The 19,595-nt window shown below is 37.4% G+C and overlaps 1 protein-coding gene across 2 annotated transcripts; it reads left to right on the top strand.

Annotated features, from left to right (window-relative positions):
- Nucleotides 1–714: 714 nt before the first annotated feature.
- ctdnep1a (CTD nuclear envelope phosphatase 1a) lies at nucleotides 715–17,154 on the top strand. Of its 2 annotated transcripts, XR_010526747.2 has the most exons (9): nucleotides 715–1,627; nucleotides 6,787–6,853; nucleotides 7,019–7,137; nucleotides 7,401–7,472; nucleotides 7,620–7,736; nucleotides 7,926–8,037; nucleotides 11,923–12,007; nucleotides 13,345–13,571; nucleotides 16,186–17,154. XR_010526747.2 is itself a non-coding variant. In XM_065250475.2 (8 exons), the coding sequence occupies exons 1-8, from the start codon at nucleotides 1,523–1,525 to the stop codon at nucleotides 16,244–16,246; spliced, it is 738 nt and encodes a 245-aa protein (XP_065106547.1). In that variant the 5' UTR covers nucleotides 1,468–1,522; the 3' UTR covers nucleotides 16,247–17,149. The 2 variants fall into 2 exon arrangements, 1 of the variants encoding a protein (XP_065106547.1); XM_065250475.2 differs by lacking the exon at nucleotides 13,345–13,571 and having other exon boundaries at nucleotides 1,468–1,627; nucleotides 16,186–17,149.
- The last annotated feature ends 2,441 nt before the right edge of the window (nucleotides 17,155–19,595 follow it).

Here is a 19,595-nt window from a genome sequence, read left to right as displayed (position 1 = left end):
ACATTTTAAACAATACTAAAACATATCAACAAGTAAAATCACATAAAATCAAAAAAGTTTTGAGTAGACTTAGTAGAGTATCAAATAGTAGCCATCTAGATTGTATTATCCATTGTGGTAGCCTTTGCTCACAAATAGGTTGGAGACCCCTGATTTAAGATTATTTTTCTTCACAAAACAAGCAATTATTTGTGGTCCATAAACAAAAATCTTAATGTATTGCTTTAGTAACATATAAAAGCACAAAAAGCATCAATATTTCACAAAAACTATAATCACAGCCTATTCAATGAAGCATGTTCCATCCAGTTTAGAACCTGTCAGGTCAACAAAATGACATTATACAATGAAACACTCTTATTAAAAAATAATTATCTTCTGGTGGGTGGGGGATTTGTGATGGAAAGGCAGTTTTACTGAGATGGCTGCAACTTGTCTTGGTCTCTGACCTTTTTTAAGGTCTCTGTCTTGACCGCATTTGTACTTGGCCTTGTCTTGCTCTCAGACTAAGAGGATTCTGGATTTTATTTTAAGTCTGATCAAGTCCACAGCTGTGGGGGCATCACTAAACTGCTAGGACATTGTCATATTTATTTGTTAATAAGAATGTGAGTGAATGTAAAATTTTCTGCTTCGATTGCAATCAAATAATTAGCTTATTTATAATTATTCTTCTTATGTTACCGTTATGCTGGTTAAGAAATCAAACTTTCATGCATTGGTTTTGTCTAGGTTTAGACACACTCTGGTCTTGGTTTAGGTGGTCTTGACTATAACGCTAAACAACCTTATCCCTCACATCCCAATGTCTATCTAAACTGTCTGACGTATATGCACTGCAGGGAATCAATAAAAGTTTCTTTTACATTTTATCCTGTTTATTTTCTCTCTTGTGACCTTCGGCTACGCAAAAATAAATCTACAAGTAATTCATAATCATACAGTTTTGAATAAGACCCCTTTCTATTTTTTCTCATAACAGCATCTTCCTCTTTTGACCCAGACGGACCACGTTTGTTGTTTCTCGGAAGTGACGAAACCAGAGTATTGATGGCGGCTCACAGTTTGCTCCCGGATATGTACTGCAACACATTTGATGGGGTCTGATCGGACTTTTTGCATACATGGCCAGTTATCCAAGGTCTTGAGATTAACGTCGAAACCGCACAAGAGTCGTGAATCCAAACAGGAACAATTTGTTGACTGATCTAGGGCTAGCTAGCCTCTGGTCGCAACGGTTTGTTTGTGTGCGTGGCTGCACATTTTAGGACAGCGGGAAAAAAATCGACGTTAGACATTTTTATGTGATTTTGTGGCACTGGCTGGCTAGTGTATCGGATTCCGTGTTTGCTAGTTTCTCCTGTCTGACTAACGCCGCTTGCGTTACTTCAGAAAGCAGAGGGAAGTGGTTAGCCGACCTGATTAGCTGTAACCGTAATAGTTCAAGCTCGTCTGAAGTCAGTGGTCTCAAGTGGATGGTTTGAGTCTTTTCTATGTTTCACCGTTGCCCTCAGCTGTCAGCATGTTGAAAACACGTCAGTGTTTACTGGGGATCCGCACTTTCCTTGGAGTCACGTCCAGAATATGGAGTTTCATCTTATACATCCTCCGGAAACATCTACGGACGGTAAGAGTAACGTCTGAATCTGTTTGCTTGTACTTTGTAATCCGACCTATCATTTTTTTTAAATACTCATGTATGCTTTATTTAATAGAGTCATGTGTCTTCATTAAACTCCATAAAAGTTTACAAGCTTGTTGTTAAGTTAGTAATATGTAGTAGTACCTGTCCTTTTGTCAATTTTTAAACTGTTTACTGTTCAGCTGTTTGCAAGTGTTTGATTTTATGTAGATACTAGAATGTATTCACTTATGCAGTCATCACTTAGGCAAATGTTATGGTTTGCTGTGTACTTAGTATAGCACTGAGGTTTGTGTAGTAATATAAACAAGTATGATTTAGTTGTTAATCAGTCATGACATGATATGATATCACATTAGATTTAGCTAACATTTGGTTATTAAACCTTGTCACAGTGGTGAATGTACCTGCTTCAACTGCTTTACTGTAACTCCAGTGTGTTTATGATGCTTTGTTTGCTTTAACTATTTTGGACTCTGGACCCCCGATACATGTTTAGCCTGTTTTGATGTAAACTGAACCGAAAGTATCAAAGTACAATACACTTACGAATACAATTGCCTGTTTAAAAACATGAATTCTGAAAGGTTTCATTATTAGCAACATTAAGATTGATGCTGTAAGGCAGGTTACCAAGTTCATTGTCATTATTGTTCCTACTAGTAGTTACTGCTATTTTAGTCTTTAGTTTTAATGTATTCACACTTTAAATTATTATAAATTACATGCACATTAATAGGAAAAGTAAAAACTTTTTTTGCTTGAGACTTCTGTGACATGTTTTGACAGCTGGGGGAGGGGCTATTAATAGTTCCCAACACTACTGGAACGAGTTTTGCACCATGACCACAATAATGACCAAAAAGAAGAAATGTTAGAAGGAGAGATTAATAATGAAATTGATGAGCGTACTCATATCGTAAATAAGAATTTAGTGGAGCTATAAGGAAACATAAGCTGAAATGCTTTGAATATTTGCATTGAATATTTGAAACAATGAACCTGTACGTTACATATTTTGGAATTGACATGGTTAAAATTTTTCACTTTTTGTATACTATATTAAATAACTATATTATAAAAAGATTCTGATTGGTCAAAAGCTGTGTTTTATTTATGATTAAACCCAGCTATGGCAGCTGCACCCAACAATTCTGTGTATCACTGCACAGCTCTATTTTCACAGCGGAAGGAAGGCTATTGGTAATTTTATTTCATGAAAGTTGCGTTGATGATTATTTTTTGCTTTATTATTTATTTGTGTTGTAACAGTTTTATAAATGCAATAACGCTACATTCACACTGGGCATCAGCGTTAACTGAAAGGCGTGTCTGAAGCTTGGCCCTGACATGATCGTCATAGTGATAACTGCCGCGATTTGAGCTTGGCCCTACTGTCACAGTGGGCCGCAACAAAACACAAAAAGGCGGCTTTTGTTTTGACAACTAATGGATGCCGGTTTCGGTTGCGTTAGTGGTTGTAGCTAATGTTACCCATCGCAATGATTCATCTTTTCTCCATTTTTATGCTCCTCTGTAATCCGGTCTTGCATAACCTAGTGCAGACGCCATCTAGGCATGGGCCGGTATAAGATTCTGGCGGTATGATAACCTTTAGCAAAAATACCACGGTTTCACGGTGTTGCGGTTTTGCCATTGCAACACTAAAATGTGTTATTTTCAAATGCCAGGTACAATAAAGCCTTTAAATTATAATATGCTTTCAACACATATAATATTTTCGTAATGCATATTAAATGTAAACATCAAATCAATCACGTCATGACTTCATGATTTAATGAATTTTGTATAAGCACAGCTCATACCTTGGAGACGGTATCACAGAACATTTTAGTGGTTTTGAAACCTTGACTGTTTTAAACCTCGGTATACCTTGAAACCGGTAACCGGCCCATGCCTAACGCCATCCAATTAAGTTTAATTGCATAAGGTGATCTGATTGGCTGACCCCTGCCTTAGCACTAGAAAAGTTTTTTTATATGAGTGATGCTCGCCGACAGATCTACAAGTAAGTTTGGCAATACATGATGTCACTAGAGGTCCCGATTCTCCAAATCCTCGATTTGATTACTTTTTCGATTCTCGGTTTTTCCTTTTTTCTGAAAGCAGAAAAAATGCTATGCCATTTTCAGACTAGACTTTTTTATGAAATATAATATCTGACCTTGAACCTGGAGATGCCCTGCCATGTTAGTCGTGTTTCCAGTGGAAAAATATTGGACACACACACACCTGATAAAACAAAACTTCCTGTCTGATGAACATTCCTGTCAGTACTTTGCACCTTAAAAACGCGCTTTTATTACTGTCAGATGAGATTGTGAGACCATTCCCCAATAAGTCATGTTTAAAAGCTGTTTTCATAACTCTTAAGCAACTGAAATAAGTTGTTGTGAAACTTAAACAGATCTCAGTTCAGAGAAACGACGGATTCCCGTCACAGACGCCGCTCTGCTGTGCATGCGCGTACGCTCTGATTGAGTTCAGCTGAAGGCGCGTGCTGTTTTTTGATTCCCATGTAAAGAGCAGCTTGCGTGGTGTCTCCTGCATCTGCAATGCTATCTTTTAATTGGCTGTAGCTAGCAAAGTTAAAGGAGGTTGACTTGCAGCACTCAACACATGTGGGTTTTTTTCCCGCTTGGCAAGCCGACCGGATATAACATGGGGGCATGGCAGCATCGAGGATTCCATTTTTTTTGTTCGAGGTTGTGACTTAATTTTGACCGATTTCGATTTTGACACCCTTAGATGTCACCCATTCAAAGTAAATGAGACACATAAATGCTAAAGCCCTGTATGAATGTACCGTTAAACACTCGTGCTTGTATTGTATCGTGAATAAAGGGCCGGTCACACTAGACTTTTTGTTCCATTGACTTCCATTCAGGTCAATGGAACAAATAGAAGGAAGATATTTTGAGGAAAGTTTTGTAACCAAACCATTTGTGTGCCCCATTTACTTCCATAGTAGGAAAAAAATATATTATGGAAGTGAATGGGACGAACTGTTTAATTACAAACATTCCTCAAAATATCTTCGTGTTTATCAGAACAAAGAAATTTATACAAGTTTGTAACAAAATGATAGTAAATAAATGATGACAGAATTTTTATTTTTGGGTGAACTGTCCCTTTAATTCTATGATACAGCTACAACACAGCCTTGAGTTGCTTTTTGCTTACCTTTTAAAAGCCTGTGTAGAGAATAGATAAATCTGATAAGTGAAAAGTAAATTTTTTTTAATGTTTAACATTGTTTAATGTAGGGGTGCACCGAAATTTCGGTCGCCGAAACTTTCGGCCGAAAATGGCATTATCGGTTTCGGGCCGAAATAAAAAATCCAGCCGAAAATGTAAACCGAAAATGAATGTCAACCGCGCCCCTCCCATCTGTGCGCTAGCGCTTGGGTTTCACTCACTGTGATCAGTCGTCTCCCACCCCTCCCCTTCGTGCTCAACCAGGTTTCACTCACGGTCGAGCTGTTTGCACGCGTCTGCAAAGATTAAGCATGTCTTGATGTGTAAACTTTAGAGAGAGTCGCGCTAATGTGTCTCATACTGTAATCCATTAACATACATTTGGCGAATAAAGCAATGAAACACAACGTAACGTTTTTATGTGGAGCGACTGTTGCGCTGTTTGGGATTCACCCTCGGTCTCTGTATGTGCATGCGTTTAAGTGCCCTCGGTAGCGCACATAAGAGAGAAACGCGTTTAAAAAAAAACAAGCAAACATAAAATCTCGCTGTTATTGACAGGGCACATATAAACAAAATTCTCTCCTCAGTATTCTTTTTCTAATAAAAACATTTGTTTATGTCTTAAGTGTATGTATAGACGGGTTGCACGGCGACGTCACTAACTGGTTGCGCGCGCAACCGAGGGGCAGAAAGAAGAGACGTGCATTGTGTTGTATGCTAGTAGCGGTGTCTGTAAGTCAAAATGCCAAGGAATTTTTGCGTGGAAAATAGTACCAACAGAGTCAGTGCTGGGTGCCTGATGTTAACATACCAGTAGATGCGACTATTACGTTACTAGCATTATAATTATAAAATTATAATTCATACATGTATCACAGTAACACTGCAAAAATAAAGACAGAAAAACAGATACAACTAAAATCAAGTCTTATTTATGTACAAACATTAAAGAACGCTTCAATAATTAAGGTTGTTGCAGTAGCAGATCAGCTCACCAATCGGTCTTTCTGCCCCTTGGTTGCGCGCGCACCCTGCAATGTTTGTAAACTTGCAACCCCTCTATAGATTACAGTCAGATTAACCTACTTAAATCTGTGTCATTAATGTTAATCAAACAACCCATGACAAAGAGACAAATAGCTCTAAAAAATAATTATATATTTAATTGATTGTGTTATGATTCATTTAATTTGATTTCTGTACCTAATGCTAATTTCAGACCTTATTAATGTGCAACTTTGTTCTCTTTTATAAATGTTTGCAATTTCTTTATTGTTTATTAGATTTTTCCCACCTGCTTTTTGCTGATCCGAAAAATAATCTGATCTGTGCCTCAAAAACTGTAATGTGATCCGAACTGTGAGTTTTTTTTATTCGTCACACACCCCTAGTAAACTTAGTACACAGTGATGGCCATAAATGCAATTGTACTAATAATTGGCATAATAATTTATTTCGGTGTTTCGGTTTCGGGTTTTTTTTGGCCTTGGCTTCCTTTTTTCGGTTTTCGGTTTCGGCCAAGAATTTTCATTTCGGTGCATCACTAGTTTAATGCAATTTTCTCCTTTTATTTTTGTGGAACAATTTAGTAATGTGTGTATGCTGGTTATTTAAACTTTTTTTATACATTCAACTATATTAAGGTAGAAATACGCAGATTGTGATAAAGTTTGCCATGTATGTCTTACATTTATTGTAACTTGAGTCTGCTTAATTAAAATAAAAAATATGGTTTTGCACATTCAAGGCCATCCCAGTTTATTACTTGCTTTGCGTGTATATGCTTAGAAGTTTAAGGAAGTATTTTATTAAACTTTATGCTGTAACACTATATATTTCATTCAAAATCAATGTGATGAACTAGCCCTCCCTACATTGTTGTGTTATATGCATCAATATCTCCTCTCTTCTGTTTTCTACAGATAATCCAGTACCAAACAGTGCGTTATGACACATTACCTCTCTCCCCTGTTTCCAGAAACAGACTTAGTAAGTTTACATTTATGTATATAAAAAACCCTGGTAACAAAAAGTTTCATTGTAGGAAACAGACCTCAGTAGATGCAAGTTTAAATTGTGGTTGAAGTTCAGTGGAATCCAGTCTGGACGATGAGTTGAAAAAGAATAATAAGTTCACTGTCTGTGTTGCTTTAGATGCAGTGAAAAGAAAGATCTTAGTGTTGGATCTAGATGAGACTTTGATTCACTCTCACCACGATGGCGTCCTTAGACCAACAGTGAGGCCTGGTACGCCTCCAGACTTTATCCTGAAGGTACACACACCTGCTTCAAAAAAAAAAAAAAAAAAAACGTGCTTGGTGATGTCATCAGAAAAGAAAAGTAGTTTGAGAGGCAGAGCAAGTCATTACACTGTGATGCAATGTTATAAGTTATTGCTACAAAACCTTTTCTTCTTTGACATAATGTACAATGATGAATTATGTAACGTAAGACCAGTAAGTCCTGTTAACAAAGTAATCAGGATCCATTATGTTTTTATGATGATTAAAATAGTTTTTTCGTTCTCCTCCCACAGGTGGTAATAGACAAACACCCTGTCAGGTTTTTTGTCCATAAAAGGCCACATGTCGATTTCTTTTTAGAAGTGGTGAGTGAACTCTTTCTCTCTGTTGTCATATAACAACATTATTTACAAGCAAAGCAATTTCATTTACCACTTAATAGAATTTTTCCATTTTATAAGTATGTGTTTTGTGTGTTTATGTGTTTGTGTCGTCTTGTTTGTGTATGTTAGGTTAGTCAGTGGTATGAGTTGGTAGTGTTTACAGCTAGTATGGAGATATATGGAGCAGCTGTATCAGATAAGCTTGATAACAACAGGGGTATCCTTAAAAGAAGATACTACAGACAGGTAAACTTCACTGCTTTCCTATTAGCTATTAATTAGGATATTTTTAATCAAAGCTCACTTTTAACATATACTTGTTGATTGAACTCACCTAAGGAATCATGTGTGAAATCAATTCAGTTCATTATTTTTTAATCTCTATCTGTATTTGTCGTTTTATTCTAAACACCAGCATTGCTTTATCTTTTTCAGCACTGCACTTTGGATCTAGGGAGCTACATAAAAGATCTGTCTGTAGTACACAATGATCTCTCAAGTATAGTTATTCTGGACAACTCGCCTGGAGCTTATCGAAGTCACCCAGGTAAGATATGATGCATCTGATAATGTAGTATTAATACATACTGTCTCAATTTCAAGTTAAAACCGTAAAATGTGATTTGTATTAATACTTATTAGTCAGTTCATTGTGTCAAATGTTCATTGTGTCTACCGATAAACAAATCAGGTGCATTATTATGTGTAATAATCTGTAATAGGAATACATATTTTGATCCACCTCATTGGACGATATGCTTCCCAGTAAGATTGTCCTATCATCAGCCTGTGAGATCGCGATACACAATAGTATCAGAATTTTGGGCAGTAGTTGACTTCGGTCTTAAAGTTCGGTATTTTACACCTAAAGCCCTTTTTTCAGATTGTTTATGATGAAATAGAACGGTTTTGACTGAAATTTGGACATATGATGCTGGCCCGAGAATTTTGGGGTGTTTGTTGTATCAGCCCCCACCCCCACAATGGCTGCATTGGTGCCCTGGAACAATCCTTCATAAAATGCATTAAACTTTCGTTTACAAAGACTTGAAACTCACCGAGTGGTCAGGGGTGTTCACTGATATGCTCACACAAAAATCGCTGCAAAAGATGCTTTCCAACTAGGGCTGGGATAAACGATTATTTTTTAAAGGATTAATCTAGCGATTCTTTTTTTCGATGCATCGATTAATCTAACGATTCATTTTATCAGTCCGATTCGAATTCGATTCAATTATCGATTATCTCCCCATTAATTAACTAATAGCAATTTATACATGTTGATTTACATATCTGAATGTAAACATTTCAATATATGTTGATTGTTCTTGAAATTTCAAAATAAAAAAAAAAGATACAAGTGCAAAATAATGCATTCTTAGTCAGAGGAAGCATTTCATAAAGCGTTTGCAGCTCATTCTGTGCTGTTTAGTAACCGTATAAAAATCTCAAGTTCAAATGACTTTATTTTGCATGCATTTATGAGCAAAACCTCTTCAATGTGCCTTTTGATGGTCACACAGTGTAATTTTTATAACTTGATTTGTTTAATCCACATTGTTTTCGTGCTGTTCTAGTCCATGTAATGACAGATATAAACACAATTAAACTTAAGAAGCACATACATTATTAAATCTCTTTCTCTTAAGTTTATTAAGATAGATGAGGACTCATTTACTGCTGTACAGAGAGTGAATGAAAACGCAGTCTTCTGGCAACAGTGTGTTTTTACATATTTCATTGCTTTTTGTTAAATTGCTCTGTTTAAAACACACTTGGCATCACATTCATGATTTATGGTAAAATGACACTCTTTCGCGTCAATCCACGAGCATTTAAACCATAAACAAAGCACTTTCACTTTAAATGAGCTTGAGCAGCGCAGCAGAACCCACGCAGAAACGATTGCAGCACTGTTGCTACAGAGCCGCGAGCTCGCGCTCCTCATGCGGCAGGGTGCATGTTTGTTAACATGGGCGCTGAAAAAACATGCGCCGCTTACGCACTGCTCACACTTGCTGTGAAGCCGGCGTGGACTGGAGCCACTCGCGTTGCTACTACTCAACGGCGCCGTCTTTTTGGGTCTGACTTATCGACGCGCATATTTTGCGTCGACGTCGTCGATTACGTCGACGCTTGTCCCAGCCCTATTTCCAACAGGTTTTATCCAGGGCCGGCCCTGGGCATAGGCGGAATAGGCAAATGCTAAGGGCGCCGCCGACCCCTTGGGGCGTCCGTGCGCCCAAATTATTATTTTTTTTAATATATGTATATAAACATTTAACTATAAATATTTATATATTTTATTATATAAATATTTTGCACAAGAAAACAGCAGTTAATAATGAATTATTAGTAGCATAGTATCTCGGAAGATCGTGCTTGTTAAATAGCTCTGTGGCTACTGCACTGAAGCGGCAGTTTAAAATATAAACCCAGAATTCAGCGAACGTCAAGAACAAGAAAACGGAAACAACAATCAGACAGAGACGCGGAATTTACATAATGTTACACAGACCATGTTTAAATTTCAATGTTTCTGCACAGAAATACCAACTTGTTCACTTTGTTTGGTATTAATAAGCTGCGCATTGGAGTGCTGGCCGCGGTGCTGAAGACGCGCTCGAACGGAGTACTGGTGGCAGCACAGATATTTACGTGCAACCTATTGGAAACTATTATTAGTTATTATATAATTATTATTTTACTTTATTACTTCCTCTTAAGAAGAGTTTTGCAATTTTATTTCAATATTTCTCTTTATATAAATACTATTTTGTACTTAAATCTATAATTTCATTATTTAACTAACTCATCTGAAAAAAATATATCTCTTTACAAAAAAACTTATTTTCTTCTATTTAAAAGCTGTAATTTCATTATTTTACTAACCCAACTAATGACTCCTCCACTTTCCAATAGATTGCACGTAGATATCTGTGTATATGTGCCATCACGCGTCTTCAGCACCGCGGGGAGCAGCCAGCACTCCAATGTGCAGCTTATTAATACCGGACAAAGTTGGTATTTCTGTCCAGAAACATTGAAATTTATACATAGTCCGTGTAACGTAATTTAAATCCCGCGTCTTGGCCTTATTGTTTTTTTTTCTTGTTCTTGACGTTCGCTGAATTCTGGGTTTATATTTTAAACTGCCGCTCCAGTGCAATAGCCACAAAGCTATTTAACAATGAGCACAATCTCCCGAGACACTACAACATGCTACTAATAATTCATTAATAAGAGCTGTTTTCTTGTACACAATTAAATATTTTAAGTTAAATGTACAGTGTTAAAACATGTAAAAAAGACAAGATTTTAACAATGTCAAGATCAAATGCCTGAGTAACAGGGTATTGTGTGTATGTGTTTGTGTGTTTGTGTGTGTTTCCAAAATATTTTCAAAATAAAGAAAAACAAGACAAAGCTGTGCAGTTTGTTTCTGTGTAAGTTATGAACAAAATGATTGGAACACAATTGTGATTCTGTGATTCTAAAGGGCACCAGGTGAAATCTTGCCTAGGGCAGCAAATTGGCCAGGGCCGGCCCTGGTTTTATCGTAGTTTTTGTCCAACTCCATTGACTTGTATTAGATGTGCTGTGAGGTACGGTATTACTCCGCCACCGGGAACGTTGTTTGTATTCTTGCAATTGGCAAAGGTGGATTATCGCCACCAACTGGGCTGGAGTGTTTATTATTCAAGCTTTCAACGGAAGAATGTACGGGTGTGAGGCGTTTGGAAAAATAGGTCCACAAGCTGAGGTGAAGCCACCCCGCTTCACCCACGTCCCGCCTCTTTACCCATTTTCGGTTTTCCGGAAGTGATGTGCGGTGACGCACAGCCAAGATGGCGTTGGCAGGCACACCTAATTTAAGCTTCAAAAAGCTCTTCACAAACATATGGGTGACATCAAGGACATTACGTCCATATTTTTTTAAAGTCTATGCTGGCAACACTGTCACTTCCGCAACCTTCTTAAACATAATGTCTGCCTTTAATTTGAGCACGTCATTGATGCCCAGGCGCTCTGAAATTCACTTACTGGTTTTATACCCCTGCACACATAACAACCTTTTAAAGCAAGTAAATATCTGAGCCGCGCGCTTTACAAGTTCAGGTGCAAGAAAGAGTCAGAGGCGCATGCATTACAAGCTCTCTTGCGCAAGGAGAACCCCACAAGCTCTCTCACGTGAGGAGAAACACGCAATGTGATTTGGTGTCCTTATGCGGTACCAGGAATGTTAATATAAAAGTATGATGATGATGATAATAATAGCAAAATTGTAATTTAAAACTACAATTGGGAAAAAATTTAAACTATTGTCATGAAGGCTAGCACTTTCGGCCATATGTCTGACTATCATCGATAGACGAAAGTATTGTTTATTGGCACAACCCTAACACCTCACATATATCTGTTATTTTCACAGACAATGCAATACCTATAAAGTCATGGTTCAGTGACCCAAGTGACACAGCACTTCTTAACCTGCTTCCAATGTTGGATGCATTGAGGTAAGTTCTCTTTAGCTCCGACCACAGCAAACTCTTAGGGCCAGTTTCCCGGACAGGGTTTAGATTATCCAGGACTAGGCTTTAGTTATATTAGGACATTGAAGTCATTTTTACAAACAAACCTTACAAAAAAACCCAATACTGGTGTGCATACTGAGACCAAATTTTTTACTTGTATATGTTAAGAAATGTCAGTACAAGGTGTTTTTCAATTAAAGGTCCTGTTCTTTTTGACACAATTATTTATCTCTATATACGACTGTCTTCACTGTTCTGAAAACGGGCTGATGATGTCTTTCTTGTTCTATGAAGTCCCTCCTTCAGAAATACGTAACGAGTTCTGATTGTGTTGCTTGTTTAGTGTGTTGTGATTCGACAGCAGCTACGTAGCAGAGCCGTTTGAGCTCAGCTGGTGACTGATGTATTCCTGTGGGCGGACATTAACCAGAAACTCTTATTTTGACGTCATTCAACCGGAATATAGAGGACTGTAGTCAAAACTGGCCGTTCACAGTAGGCTTTGAAAAGGGAATTTAATTAAAGAAAATATATCGCTTGGCATTGAACTTTGAGCTTTATAATTCTGCAGGTATTATTTATGCTATAACAGCAAAACACACTCTAACTAAAGTTTGAAAAATGGGATCAGGAAAAAAGGGACCTTTAAGACCGCTCAAACATGCATTTTAGTCTGGGACTAGAATAAACCTGTCCGGGAAATTGCCTCATAAAGTTCCCTTGTTATTGATCTTGTATAACTTAAAGGGGACCTATTGCAAAAATGCACTTTAATAATGTGTTGAAACATCAATATGTGTCCGCAGTCGGTGTAAACAAGCAGCCTGTAATGTAAGCCATATAATTTCATTTTTTTAATAATACACATAATTCAACACCTGTGGGGAAAAAACATAGATTGAGATTGAAGTTACACATGACTTTGATTTTTTAAAGTCATATTGTTTTTGTGCTCTCTGGTACGTGTATTGCAATTTTTAGGCCTGGTTTCACAAGGCTTAACTAAAGTCAGGACTAGGCCTTAAGATGTTTAAGCATCTTTTATAAACATGCCTCAGAAAAACATTACTGGTGTGCATCTTGAGAGAAATCAATAGCACTGGCATATTTTAAGATCTGTCGGTGCAAGTTATTTTCATAAGCCTTGTCGGTGAAACCGGGGATCGATAGATAAAAGCCTTTTGTGCTTTCTGTTTCTCTAAAGGTTTTGATAAAAGATTAGGGTTCACTCAGTGATTGACAGCACTACGCGACTGTATTCCCTTCAAAGATATACATTATAAGCATGAAACACTTTGGTTTTATCTGTTTCTCTGAAGATGATAAAGAAGATGAGGATTAACCCAGTGCAAGAGAAAGAAAGAAAATGACTGACAGCACTACGCAAATGAATTTGCTTCCATCATATACAATATAAGCATAAAACACTTTGGTTGTATCTGTTTCTAAAGATGATGATGAAGATGAGGATTAACACACAACGCAATGATTGACAGCAAAACGCAACTATATTCCTCTTAAACATACAATATATACAACATGCTGTGTATGTGATTTTATGTTAAAAATATGATTTTATATAAGATGAAACTTTAGTAAATCTTTAGCTAGATTTGTGTTACAGATCAGTTAAACATGCTTTTGTGGTTTCGTCAAAAAGTAAACTCCTGACAACAGTGTTTGTAAAAGTTTATTAGCTGCGTTTCCATTAAAGATTTTTTTTAGTTTAAAGATTTAAACCAAAAACTATTCTGAAATGACAGCATATCCATTAACCGTTGCTATGTAACTAAAACCTAATTTTGTGATCTTGCGATAACTTGTTTTAAAAACTATGGCGACAGATGTGTTTGACATAATACAGTGCAACTAGACCGACATGCGGATGACATCAAAATACAGCGAGAGCGATTAAAAGCATACAGAACAGTCGACCCCCGACTCACTCTTGCTTTATTTTGATGTCATACCCTTGATCATTCTTTTGACGCCACATGAAGTGGACCCCACCTCTTCTGTCTTGTCTTTTAATCAAACATACTGCACCATATTTAAAGATTAAAGATGGTTTCAGCAGTAACAACATAAACAAACAGCTTTCATGTAACTTCCGTTAAACTCACACTCAATAACAACAGTCATTTTATGTAAGGGATAATGTAGAGGCAGCCGGTAGTTATCGGGAAATAAGCCCCGACAGTGTGATCAGGTGGTCTTGTACCACACTGAAGGGGCTTATTTCGCGATAACTACAGGCTGCCTCTACATTATCCCGCTTATTACACGGCTACTTGCCACATAAGAAAAAAAACTGGACATGAATATGAATTTGAAACATTTTATTGGCATATTTGTTTTAAATTAACATTTTTATCCTTCCGCGAAACTTTCACAGATGCATAAAATGATCGTAATACCTTATTAAGATCCTCTGCTTCATACTTGTCTGTCTCCATTTGTTTCTCTTTTAGCCAGTCTTTCAGAAGTTTTAATGCCCATTCTGTATTTTTTTGTGTGTTGGCTTCGTAGCTGTCATGCTCTATTTTGTCAAGTTCAGTCTCAGTAAGCTCTCTGTGTCTTGTCGTTGTTCGTTCTTCTATCCACTGTTTAAATGTTTCGTTTTTTCCGTACATGTTAAAATTAATGTCAAAATTTTCCATTCTTAATGGTGGTTGTCCAGTGTTTGTCACAAGATGGCGCCAAACAGTAATCTTTATTGGCGCGGAGCGATTTTAATCGTACAAGTAGTACCGGCTATGCGTTGTTACTTTGGAGTGGTTATTATTTGAAAAGAACGAACCTGCAAATGTCTCAACTGACCAATCAGAATCAAGCATTCCAGAGAGCCGTGTAATAAAGTAGTTTAATTCGTATAACAAGCAAAATAAATAACAAGTAGATTACCTTAGTTTAAATCATAGCTAAAGCGTATCAAAAAAACTACACTAAGCTAACGTTACTGTGTAAAATGTGTACTATATAATATATACAATGTTAACTGCAAATCAACGGCCAAACCAACATTCATATAGACGGTTTCAGGAGTAACAACATAAACACGCGGCTTTCGTGGTCATTACGTAACTTCCGGTAAACAACAAAGTCCTTTTAAAGTAGTTTATTTAATAACAAGCAAAATAAACAACACGTAGATTACAAAGGAACCCAAAAACATTTGTTATTTTCGACGAGGTATTTGTTTAAGAGTTCAGTTTCAGCAACTAGTCAGACAAACAAACAGAAACCGGTAGTAAAGTTCGTACCAGATGCGCCCAATGAAACGGTCTAAAGCTGTCCCCGTCCATCAGGTAAATGCGAAAAAACCTGTTGCCATTGCAGTTTCGCGATATATTTCGATTTTTAAATGGCCTGAAAAACCTCACCCGAGCGTAAAAATGTGTTTCTTAAAAATGTGAAATTGCCGTGTTTCCAAAAATGTGTTTCGTAAAAATGCGAAATTGCCGTGTTTCCCGTCACTCCATTTACAATTTGTGCAGTAATGGAAACACAAATCTGCTCACTGTTTAAAACATTAACTAGGCTACATAGCACGTGAAGGCAGCATATGATCACAATTCTCACCATCTGCTAATAACATGCATTTAATATGTACAGTATAGTCAGCTGATTGGCTTTTTTAAACTGGTTTAAACGCCACACGGAATTCAGTAGCTGACCTGTTGCTTGAAACTCTCTTGTTTTGTTGTGGCTGTTTGCTGCAGCACGAGTTCTTGAAACTACTCGCCCTCCTCTGGTAAGCGAGCTAACAGTTCCTTTGCATTTAAAGGGGCACACACATTATTGCTCACGCCTAAAAGTGGGAATTTTAACATGCTATGACAAATTATCTATGGTGTATTTTGAGCTAAAACTCTGGGGAGACTGAAAAAATATTTTATATCTTTTTAACTGGGGCACAGTAGGTTACCTTTAAAACTCAAAATGGCACATTTAAAAATTCTTTTATCGAAAAAATATAATTTAAATAGCTTAAATGTAACACTACACTAGTTAGAATGTAACACTAGTTCCTTAATTTTAAAAGGAAGTGAAACCGTTTAACCATAAATGCAGGATGCAGCTTTTGTCATCCTGAGTATGGTCTGAGATTAATTAAATGTAATATTTCAAGTTTTCAGTGTTTTTTTCTTACATTTCAGGTTTACCTCAGATGTTCGCTCCGTCCTCAGTCGAAACCTCCACCAGCATCGGCTCTGGTGATTGTATTTTGTTTTTACATGACTCTACACGCTCAGTGTTGACCTCTTCTTTGCTGGAACTGTGAGCCTCTCATCATTATGTCTACATTCATATGGACTTAAGCTACAGTGATTCATATGGACTCCTCTGAGGAAATGCTAGGAGAAGACATCGGAGGACATAAAGCAGAGACAAAGACATAATGGGGAAGCTATTACAAATAAACTCAAATCAAACGGAGAGGCCCACATTTCTTTCTTATGCTTAAACAATGATGGAAACTCTGCCTTGCAGTTGTTGGATACGACGTGTGCATGTTGTTTTTCTGTGCGAATAGGGGCGGATGCTTGGGATTTCTGCTTTACCTGGCGTTTAGGGTAAATCAAGAAATCTGTGAACAGGCTACTACTTCCAGTCACTTTCCACAGTTCATTAGCACTTAGTTCCTCATTTTTGTTCAGTATGACCCCAGCAGAAGTGGTCAATTCATCAATTTTCTCTCTCTCTCTTGCTTTCTCTCGCTCTCTCTTTCTCTTGCTCTCGCGCTCTCTCTCTCCCTCTCTTGCTCTCTTTTTTTGTCTGCCATCTCAGGTCTATGTTATAAGCTGGAGAGCTGTTAACACCATTACTAATAGTATCCAATGGTACAGAAAATCTTTAAGATCACCATAGGGAAAACAAAAGTTCATTATTACCATTATTACAGCTTATGGTATTTTCTGTGTTTTCTATTGGCTCATATGTGGAATCTTGGATAAATAAGTAAGGTTTTATCATCTGTTCTAAAGACACTTTTTTAGACACTTTTCAATATGGATACAGCAGTGATAGAGGGAGAGATGCTAAGCCACAAGGACTCTATACAACAAAATAAAATGGAGCCTTTCTCAACAACTGACTTGACCATCTCTTTCACTTTTTTGGGGCATTTTACATATTTAAATGGGTGAATTTTATAGGACAATATAGTACCTTATAAAGCCAGTCTATTCAAATCTTACCCTGGAGGGCCGAGCACTACAGAGTTTAGCTCCAACCCTAATCAAACTTACCCACCTGTAATTGTCTAGTGATCATGAAGACCTTGATAAGCTTGCTCAGGTGTGTTTGATCAGGGTTGGAGCTAAACTATGCAATGCTCCGGCCCTCCAGGGTAAGATTTGAATAGCCCTGTTATAAAGTATTACATTTTCCTGGGATTCAACTTTTTCCTGGAATTAAACCCATGATCTTTTGCACTGCTAAAGCAAGGCTCTACTGACTAAGCTACATTACAGTTAGGATATTCAGATCCTTAACTAATATATTTATTGAGTTACATTGTGTTATCTTATTTTAAAACACTGAAACTGTGTTTTATATCTGAATGTTGTATGTTTATTATGCTATTTACTATTTACTGCTTTAATAACGCCCAATTTCTGCTTATTTAAAGCAACACTATGTAGTTTTTTTACCTTTAAATAATGTCTCTAAAATTATTTCAGTGATAGAACAACTTTTAACTGGACAAATTGTACTGTGGCTGCAACCTGAGCAGCCTCCTAGCTGCTACAAGCACACTCTGAAAGGGGTGGTGGAGGGTAGAGCACACCGCCCCGCCCCTCCTCCTGCCTGCAGAAGAGTGTCTGATACCAGGCACTGTTGCGCTTTTCAACCACATGGGGGAGCTGTAAGTCATTTGGAAACTACATAGTGTTGCTTTAAATCAGATCATAACACTTACAAACACTTATATTTTAGGTAGATTGAGTATTCATGAAAGAAGCATTCATTCAGACAAATAGTCAGAATGGATTTGTGAATTATGTACACAGAATTTTATTTTGCTTGTTTCAGGAATAGGGTAGAGTGTGTTTTCTCTCATTTTCAATGCTTTTTACTAGCTGTTTCCTTGTCTGATGCATACATTTTTTAAGATGCTTATAGGAATACGAAACTTGAATATCTCTGCTTAAGACTAACATTTTCACAGTGACCTTTTAAATACATAAGAAGGTTCCTACCCCTAACCTAACATTTTACTTTATTCAGTCTCTAACCTCATTTCTGGTCTTTTAAATTCACATACTCACAAGGTTCAATATTGTTCCCATGATCAAATGTGTGTATGTGAACTGAAATTAAGTATTTAAAAAGCACCAATTGTAGGATTCACGTTTCTACATTTCCTTCGGTGTGCAATTGTGTACCCTGTTCAGACTGCAGGCAAGAGTGCCCCAAATCTGATTTTTTTGGGGGGTTAAGTGACCAGGTCAAACTTCTTCAGGAGTAGTGTGAACACTCAAATCTTACTCAAATCTTGCCCAAATCTGATTTTTTCCAATGTGTATTGGAACATCGATTGTATGTCAATCTTCCATCACATTCCCACCACTCCTGGCTTCTCCACATTCACACAGACCTCGGTGTGAATTTGCACGGCCCATAACTAGGGTGGCCATTTGTGCCAGTTCCGCCGGACACGTCCCAAACATGTTTTTGGGTGCGTTCTCCGGAAGTCGCGTTGGTCGACCGCATACGTCATCAGGGTTTAATATTTCTGGTTCAATTTCAGAAAATCAACCGTTACACTTCAAGGTTAGAATGAAACTACAATGATTGTATGTCTTAAAGGTGCAGTGTGTAATTTTTAGAAGGATCTCTTGACAGAAATGCAACATAATATACAAAACTATATTATCAGGGGTGTATAAAGACCTTTTTATAATGAACCGTTATTGCCTTAGAATGAGACGTTTTATCTACATACACAGAGGGTCCCCTTACATGCCGCCATTTTGTGCAGCCATGTTTCTACAGAAGCCCTTAACCGACAAAGTTTTTTACTAAGTTTTCTCCAACGATGACATGTTTGTCTGGTGGCGGCTACCATAGCTTCTCTGTGTGTTTCAAAAGCAAGAGGTGAGCAGTGGATTGGTTGCAATTCACAACCTCACCACTAGATGCCGCTAAAATTTACACACTGCACCTTTAAAATAAATAAATCTTTTAACTGAATGTATTTTAACTGAAATGTGAGAACCTTGATGACGTATGTGGTTGAGCTACGCGACTTCCGGAGAACGCACTGAAAACATGTTCGGGACGTGTCCGGCGGAACTGGCACGAATGGCCATCACCGCAAAAGGCCAAAATAGCTCATTTTGCTCTCTTTCTCTTCATTCTACTCATCCTCAGCACCTGATCATTAATGTTACGGCTGCCATTACACAAACATTTTAAAAGAAAAATGAAAATGCTTACTTCCTCCATAACCTTGCCTACTTTAGCGCAACGGCATGCTGCGTGTGACATCATTGTTATTGTTCGTTTGCGCATGCGGGTCAGTTTGAAACAGCAAACAGTTCACACTGGTGTCTGATATAGG

The sequence above is a fragment of the Paramisgurnus dabryanus genome, chromosome 5, assembly GCF_030506205.2.
Source record: "Paramisgurnus dabryanus chromosome 5, PD_genome_1.1, whole genome shotgun sequence".
Taxonomy (NCBI): Eukaryota; Metazoa; Chordata; class Actinopteri; order Cypriniformes; family Cobitidae; genus Paramisgurnus; species Paramisgurnus dabryanus.
This window is presented reverse-complemented; position numbering and strand designations above follow the sequence as displayed.